General features: G+C 40.8%; 1 protein-coding gene across 1 annotated transcript; it reads right to left on the bottom strand.

The window, feature by feature from the left end:
* Positions 1-171: 171 nt before the first annotated feature.
* Positions 172-2,283, bottom strand: LOC147963398 (uncharacterized). The gene has a single exon (XM_087527304.1). The coding sequence runs from the start codon at positions 2,281-2,283 to the stop codon at positions 172-174; it is 2,112 nt and encodes a 703-aa protein (XP_087383430.1).
* Between the last annotated feature and the right edge of the window lie 6,860 nt (positions 2,284-9,143).

Here is a 9,143-nt window from a genome sequence, read left to right as displayed (position 1 = left end):
GAAGAAAAATGTGAGTGAGATGCATTGCAAATCAATTTGAGAAGAAAAATGTGAGTGAGATGCATTGCGACCAAATTTACCAAACGATTCGATGCTATTACATTGGTATAACATTGTACATTCGCCAACAAAAATGAAAGAGGTACAGCATTGCAGATAACACAGCTAATGTCACAGCTTTTTCATAATTTTACATTGCATGCCATCAACAAAGGAAAGAAAACCACATCTCCAGGACTTAACTGTAAAGAGCATCCCAAACCACAACCAGAGACCAGACACAATCCCAGCAATCACACAATAGTACATCCAGTGGTCCTCCTCTTCACCATTTCTCTCATCCGGTGCAAGCGAAGTATTCGTACATGAAATATTTAGAGGAAATCCACAGAGCCCAGAATTGTTGGAGTAAATTGATGGGTCAGTCAGGGTCCGAAGCTGATTCCCGGTGGGTATCTTGCCCGATAAAAGATTGTTCGAGACATTCAACGTGGTGAGCCACGGTATGCTCGAGATGCTCGACGGAATGGCTCCTGTAAGTCCATTAGATGATAGATCAAGGGACTCGAGAAAAGTCAAACTACCAATGTTTTCAGGAATGCTACATGATAGATGGTTTCTCGACAGATTTAGAAATTGGATGCCCTGAAGGTTGGCTAGCTCTTCAGGAATGCACCGAGACAACAAATTGCCCGACAAATCAATACCGGTTAATAACTGGATCGCTTTTCCAAATTTCTGCTCATGGCCCTTCCAGATTATGTCGATTCTATCATAGTATTTCCACTCGTTGGACAGTTCCGTAGTCGATAGATTTTGTGGATGCTTCATGGAGGTCAAGCTGCCGAAGGCTAGCGGAATCGAGCCGGTCAAGCTATTGTTTGAAATGTCCAGCAGCTGAAGTTCTGAAAGGCGTGATAACTCCAGAGGAATTTCTCCAGTGAAATTGTTTGATTTGAGGCTAAGGATTCTCAACAATGGGATGTGAGTCCCGATCCATGGAGGGACAACACCAAAGAACTTGTTATTCCCCATGTCCAAGGTGTCTAGCGAGTTGCAGCCCTCTAGAACAGGCGGGAAGGCACCAATGAAGCCATTTCCGGCAAGGTAAAGAGACCTAAGATAGCAGTTGTGGCTTGCCACAGCTGCGGGGATTTTACTTGAGAAGGAGTTGTTGGATAGATCCATGAAAATCAGAGCCTCCAGGTTCCACCAGCAGTCCGGGAGCTTCCCGGTGAGACGGTTGTTCGATAGGTCCATGAACATCAGAGCCTTGAAGTTGCACCAGCAGTCCGGGAGATCCCCGGTGAGCTGGTTATTTGACAGGTCTAGTGTCTGGATGGAGAGGTGCCTGCAGAGCTGGTGCGGGATGTTGCCGACGAGGTTGTTATTGTAGAGCCGGAGGTCGGTGAGGCTGCGCATGCCACTAAGCTGCGGCGGAATGGTGTTGTTAAACATATTGCTGCTGAGGTCGAGGATAACGAGCTTGTCGCAACCCTCTAGGAGTGGGAGGGCTCCAGCAAAGGCATTTTTGGCAAGATATAGTGTCGTGAGAGAGCAGTTGTGGGTTGCCTTAGGGGTCGGGATTTCACCTGAGAAGTAGTTGTTGGACAGGGCCATGAACACCAGAGCCTGCAGGTTCCACCAGCAGTCCGAGAGCTTCCCGGTGAGCCGATTGTGCGACAGGCGCAGGTAATACAGAGACTGGAGGTTGCACCAGCAGTTCGGGAGCTCCCCGGTGAGACGGTTGTTGGACATGTCCAGCGATCCGATGGAGAGAAGGTTGCAGAGCTGGCGCGGGATCTCACCAATGAGATTGTTCTCATAGAGAGAGAGGGCGGCGAGGCTGGGCATGTCACCAACCTGCGGCGGGATGGAACCGTTGAACCTGTTGCCGCTGAGGTCGAGTACTTGGAGGGAGCGCAGCCACGATATGCTGGCCGGGATTGGGCCTCCAAGGTTGTTCCTCCAAAGGTTAAGAGAGGCAAGCTCCGGAAGCGCTGCGGTGTCGAGCATGTCGAGCTCGCCCGAGAGACCGAATCCCGGGAGGTTTAGCCCCCTGATCCCGCCGTTGGTGTTGCAGAACACGCCTACCCAACCACAGACCGGCGTGGCCCGGGTCCAGTTAGATAGCGCGGTCGCGTCGACGAGGCTGGCCTTCCATGCTAGAAGGGCATCGGCCTCCGAGGTCACCACGGCAACCGTCGTCGCGGGCATGGCGGCCGCCAGTAGCAGGAAGAGCGCGACAGTGCCGGCGAGATGCGCTTGGGTTGGTCCCCTCATGGCCCCAACCCTGAGCGCGATGGTTGAGTAGGGAAAATCCAATCCACAGAAGATCACACGCACACACATATATATGGATGGATCGGCTGGCGCTCCGTTTCGTGCGGCAGAAAATCATACGCCCTATGGTCTGCACCGTACCCGAGTTATTTAGAGCAGTGTCCGAGTGTCCTGGCCGGCTGGCCCTCGTCATCTGTGTGCATACCGCCGGCCGGCACACACCGTGACGAATAGCGCCGGCGAAGAGCACCAATCAAGCAACGCACACACATACACCGGGTCCAATAATGTCCAATCAAATGAATGTTTAGAAAGCCTAGTCTTAGACTAAGTACGTTGTGCTCAACTTCTTTAACAACCTAGTCTCAAACAAACTTAAAGGGTAGTTTGATACGAAAGAAAATATAAAATATGGTTACAGAACTATTTAACCACATGTCGATGTTGCCCATATCTACTCGAACAGTATCCAGCTGATAATTTCAAGGTGCACCTAAACTGATATGGACCGTTAACTGAACATAACCTAACGGTTGTTCGAAGTACTACGTCCGTCTAGGTGAATTAGTCAATCACGTAGTTCTAGGTCATCGATTTGAGCAATTAAATATGTGTTATATGTCATAAAAAATATATCACTAGATTTCTACATGGATGTAGTTTCTAAACATATATTTTTGTCACATATAATATATATTTAGATAGTTAAATCGTCGACCTAGAACTATGCGAATGACTTATTCACCGAGACGGAGGTAGTTGTGTATATCACCTTACGAGGTAGGTATGAGATTACGTCGAAGACACACGGCAAGATGCTCGGCTCTGATCCGGCCGGCCCGTTCATGCTGAATACAAGTTTTTTTTTCAGTGACAACACAATTCTGTATAGTTGATAAACCAATTTGAAATTGCTTGCCGTCTTATGGTGAATCCAAGTGTTAACGGTGCAGAAGAATAAAGCCATGTATAGTTGACTGTAATGGTTTTAGGGAATATTCCGAACATCCTCTCCTGATCGAGTCGTGCATCGCGAGAATCGAATTTTCTTTCTCCGAGCGAGGTCAGACCATGGTGCATGCGCTTCCACAAGGAAGTTAACACAAGACTGTAAGAGGATTAGAGAGGAGATAATTGACATAATGCGAGTATATATAGAGGCACAAGACTTGGAGGGCAAAAAGGCTCCTAGAGATAAGATGAGAAGAATTATTTTCTAATCTATCTATAACTACCAAATACATCTCTAACATCCACTACATAAATTACCTAATATGCCGACGGCTTTTTATTGGGGCCGTCGCGCATGAATGCATTTGGGTACCTCCGTGCTTAATTTGCTCGCGCCAGCTTCACATGCGTCGTGCATGAATGCATTTGGCTATGGTAATTGTTAATTGTACCCGACGAACGTTTCCTGAGAGGGGGTGACAAACGAACCATCTTTGCTGGCAGCTTTAGTTGTAAAACGGGATCAAACAATGATAGTGTTCGAATGAAAATTGCCTTCTCAGGAAGAACTGGCATGCCTTCTGAAGAAAATATCATCTCTCCCCACTTCATCAGAACTAAAAATGCAATCAAATTGTTTGCATGTGTCACCTATCCTGAAGAATCGTTCGCTAGTTAGGAGGATCCTTTGGCTAAGTGGACGTAGGCAAGCAGCTTCTGAAGAGAAAGTGCACCTCCTGGTCCCATTGTACATTCTCTTATTTTCTCTCCATGTACAAATAAATTCTTTCATTGTCTCATTTTTGTTTCCTAGTCAAAGCTTAACCTTCTTTTTTTAGATAAGATGCGCTTGCCTGGCTTTAGGTTCCTGGTAAGCCGGTTGTTTGACAGGTCGAGTATGCTGACGTGAAGGAGCGTGCAGAGCTAGTGCGGGATGTCACTGCACTACTAGGAGAAAGCTTATAGGTAGAACCTTAGCAGTAGCGTGGGGTGGAGAGGCAGCGCTCCTACTATATAGCAGCAGTGCTTGTCACGAACCCGCGCTACTGGTATCTCCGTAGCAGTAGCGCTGGCCGTCCACCCAGTGCTACTACTAAGTGGTTCCAGTCTCAGTCCACTAGGCTACCCATACTCCAAGTCCACTTGAACTACATCAAACATAAAACAACTGATCGTCGTTGTTCAACTGCTCCCAATACTCGTCCTTTGGTTGGGTCTTCACACTCGTGGTCATCCTCCGAGTCATCCCAGCCCGAGGAGTCAGACTTGATGGGGATCACCGACGAGGGGCCGGCCTCGTCCTCCTTCACTGCCTTCTTCTTTCGCTGGGCCCCACACTTCCAAAAGAACTAGCACTCAGTCTAGACATACTCCGGATGCTCCGGCACAAACCTCGCCATCACCGCGTCATCACTGTCGTGGGCAACGAGAAATGTCGGCTTCTTCTTCTCCTCCTCCTCCTTCTTCTCATCCATTTGCCGAATTATGATATTCTTGGGCCTGCTAAACTCCGCCACGCCCAGGTTTCGACTGAACCATGTGTTGTGCTACTTTGCGTGCGTGCGGCGTGCTACTTTGCTTGCGGCATGTGTGGGTGCGTTTGTATTTTCACTGATGTTGGACATTGTACTTTGGTGGATTGCTTTCTTTGTAAAGCGGGACGGAAGCCTTTTTCAGTAAACAAGGCCTATAAATTTTGTCCAAGTCAAACAGTGCATAGTTTGCTCCCTAAAAAAAGTGCATAGTTTGACCAAGTTTGTCAAGAAAACTATCAACAACTACAAGACTAAGTAAATATAATATGGAAATATATTTATTCCTGATATAATGATCCTAATTTGATATTTGTGGTTCTTCATTTTTTTCCTACAAACCTGGTCAAGCTTTGCATCATTTGACTTCAAACAAAACTTTTACGCTTTCTTTTCAAGCACAAGAGGAGTAGCAGAATAACATGAAAGACACCGGAAAGACGTTCACCTCAATGTCGTTTATGGTGAATCCAACTGTTAACGGTATACAACAATCTAGCTTGCAAACTTAGCCTTGCTTAGATGGTTTGCTTTTTGGTGGTGGAACAAGCCCACCATGGTTCAAGTCCTAGACTTGACATTGGTGCTCGCATTTTCCTGGATTTATTTCGGGTATCCTATAATATTCATTCAGTGAGAGGAAACGTCCCGTCGACTATGGAGGCGCCTCTTGTAACTCGTCAATTTCAAAATGATGTGTTTGTGTTTGTACTATGTAAAAAAATCCAGCTCTGCATACAAATCTACGACCGATACATCTTTATTAGTTTTATAGAGATCTAAATCTATTTTTGAAACCTTCCGCAAAAAAAACTTTTTGAAACCAATAAGATACAACAACCATCTATAAATTTCCAATTGAAGGTCAAACATGATTGGATTTTGGTATTCCTAACATGAAATCCATAAGTAGCTAAACTGCGTAATAAAATGAAAATAGAAGTACATAATTATATTATTTTTATGAACACGAGAATGAAATTTGGAACAGAAATTAATCAAAAATTACATAATATTTTTTTATTCAATTTTATTTCCATTCAATCAAAATATAAGTACATAATTTTTATATATGAACCTAAGACAAAAATGTGGAATAGAAATTAAACATAAATTAAATTAAATTTAATCATTCAATTTATGTTCATTCAATCAAAATAGAAGTATATAATTATATTTTTATATGAACCTAATACTGAAATCGGGAATAGAAGTTAAACTTAAATTAAATAAAACTTATTTACTCAATTAAATTTCATCTAATCAAAATAGAAGTACATAATTATATTTCTATATGAACCTAAGTCTGAAATATGGAATAGAAATTAGTCATAAATTAAATTAAATTTATTTATTCAATTTTATTTCCATTCATTTAAAATAGAAGTAAATAATTACATTTTATATGAACCTAAGATGTAAATGTGAAACATAAATTAATTAAAATTAAATAAATTCATTTATTCAATTTTATTTCCATTCTATCAAAATATAGGTCAATTCAAACCAATATGAAGGTGTAAAAAGAACAAGCTATGACCAGGATGAATATTCCATCCATGTGCCATGAACATGTAACGTAATTTAATAGAGCTAAGGTGGTAAAAGAAAGAGAATACAAAGAAATATAATGCACATTTGATGGTAAAATTTCCAACAAAATTGTATCATGTGTTTATTCAAGACATACTACCTTCATTCTGAAAATACCTAAAGTTCTAATTTTGTCCTAATTAAGTTTAACTTCCTCAAGGTTTGACCAAATATATATAAAGATATACTAATATTACAATATCAAATACATATATTGCGTGGAATGTAATGAAACTAATTTGGTGTTGTAGATGTTAATATATGTTTCTGTACACTCAGTCAAACTTAATGAAGTTTGATTCATGTAACTCTTACCTTCTTACCTCTCATGTGAAAAGAGGAGATAAGAGGGACCGTGTTAAAATTGGCCATAACTTCAAGTAAGTTGGAACGGAGGGCGTACAATGTTTTCCATACATTCAATGATATATCAATCAATAGAAAATCTAGTCTCACAAATGTGTGAACCACTTAGCTAGCTAGGCTATTCTCAAGCCACAATGTTTGAAACTTTCTGAAACTTGGCAGTTTGCCTGGGTGCACGGTGCACTGATGCATCTTTTTTCCAGAAAACTACACAATCATAGTGAGAAGTGAAGCACGGGTTCAAGCTTATGTTCAAAAGGATTGTATAGAAGATATTGTACAATCTTAATGACTATTTAAGATTTTTTAAGATAGAATGTATGGTCTTTTGGAGTTTTTTTGTCTGTTGCATAACAAAGTAAACGAATTTTCCTACATGCATTTTTCTATTGGTATTACAAAGTAGAGAACACAACCAATGTCACAACTTCTTCATCATCTTACATTGCATGCCATCGACAAATAAGAGAAAAGCACATCTCCAGGTCTCAATTGTAAAGAGCATCCAAAACCATATCCAGGAACCAAACACAATCCCAGAAATCACAAAATAGCACATCCACTGGTCCTCCCCTTCACCATCTGTCTCATCCGGTAAAAAAGAACAAGCTATTACGAAGATGAATATTCCATCAGTGTTCCATGAACATGTAACGTAATTTAATAGAGCCAAGGTGGTAAAAGAAAGAGAATACAAAGAAACATAATGTACATTTGATGGTAAGATTTCCAGCAAAACAGTATCATGTGTTTATTTAATATACATACTACCTTCATTCTAAAAATACTTGAGGTTCTAACTTTTTCCTAGTTAAGTTAGAAAAAATCAAGTTTGACCAAATATATATATAAATGTACTAATATTTACAACATCAAATATATGTCTCTCTCTCTCTCTCTCTCTATATATATATATATATATATATATATATATATATATTTGCACACTACTTCTGTACAAATTGTGCAAATTTTCAAATGTATTTCATAATTTTTGGAGTTACAGAAGTTTAGTAAACTTCCAGATTACTACAGACTGTCCTGTTTTTGACAGATTCTGCTTTTCGCGTGTTGTTTGCTTATTTTGATGAATCTATGGCTAGCATCGGGGGGTATGAACCATAGAGAAGTTGGAATACAGTAGGTTTAACACCAAAATAAATAAAGAATGATTTCATTACAGTACCTTAAAGTGGTAGTTTGCTTTATTACACTAACGGATCTCACAAACTTTTTGTTAAGTTTTTGTGGATGAAGTGTTCGAAGAACGAGGAGTTACCGATGTGAGAAGAATAAAGAGGGGCAAGAGTTGAAGCTTGGGGATGCCCAAGGCACCCCAAGTAAATATTTCAAAGGATAATCAAGCATCTAAGCTTGGGGATGCCCCGGTTGGCATCCCATCTTTCTTCTTCAACAAATATCGGTATACCTCGTTTTTTTGTTTTGTTCACATGATTTGTGTCCTTTGTGTTTTTCTTTCTCTTTAAGAACCATGCTAGTATGAGATATATCTTCATCGATTTATAGAATGATCCATGTGCTTCACTTATATCTTTTGAGTATGACCTTATAGAATGCTCTTTGCGCTTCACTTAAATATTTTGAGTATGGTTTTATAGAATGCTTCATGTGCTTCACTTATATATTTTGAGCTTGGATATCGGTTATTTTATATTAATTATAGAATGCTCCATGAACTTCACCTATATCTTTTAGAGTATAAATAATACTATCATCTAAAGCAGGTTTGGAAGAGTGTCAACTTTAGGAACTAGTGATCCCGCTATTCCGAATGAGAAGAATTTTGCTTATGTAGAGAGTAGAAAAATCTCTATGCTTGTAGATCATGAAAATAATGCTTTATGTGATGGTTATATTGTTGAATTCATTCATGATTCTGCTGAAAATTATTATGAGGGAGGAATATATGCTTGTAGAAGTTGCAATAATATCAAGTTTCCTCCCTATGTGCTTAAATTTTTGAAGTTATACTTGTTTTGCTTTCCTATGCTAGTTGATTCTTGTTCCTATAAATTATGTGCTCAAAAAATCCCTAGGCATGGGAAGTGGGTTAGATTTAGATGTGCTAGTCATATTCTTCATGATGCTCTCTTTATGTTTCAATTCTTATCTTTTATGTGAGCATCATTGAAATCATCATGCCTAGCTAAAAGGCATTAAAGAAAATCGCTTGTTGGGAGACAACCCAATATTTACCCTTACTGTTTTTGTGTGTTTACATGATTAAGCTACTGTAGTAATCATGTTTTATAGGTTTTGTTTCAATAAAGTGCCAAGTAAGGGGTTCCGGTCAGCCCCGGCAAAAGATATGGGCCTTATGGGCCAAGAGGGGAAACACACCAGCCACAAAGGGGCTGGTGCCCCCCCCGCCCCCCCCCGCTATATGGGCTGGCCAAA

The sequence above is a fragment of the Triticum urartu genome, chromosome 6A (assembly GCF_056163025.1).
Source record: "Triticum urartu cultivar PI428250 chromosome 6A, HENAU_Tu73, whole genome shotgun sequence".
NCBI lineage: Eukaryota > Viridiplantae > Streptophyta > Magnoliopsida > Poales > Poaceae > Triticum > Triticum urartu.
This window is presented reverse-complemented; position numbering and strand designations above follow the sequence as displayed.

Bases quoted from the DNA above. Each gene is read 5' to 3' on its own strand.
- LOC147963398 (XM_087527304.1), bottom strand. From the start codon at position 2,283: ATGAGGGGACCAACCCAAGCGCATCTCGCCGGCACTGTCGCGCTCTTC.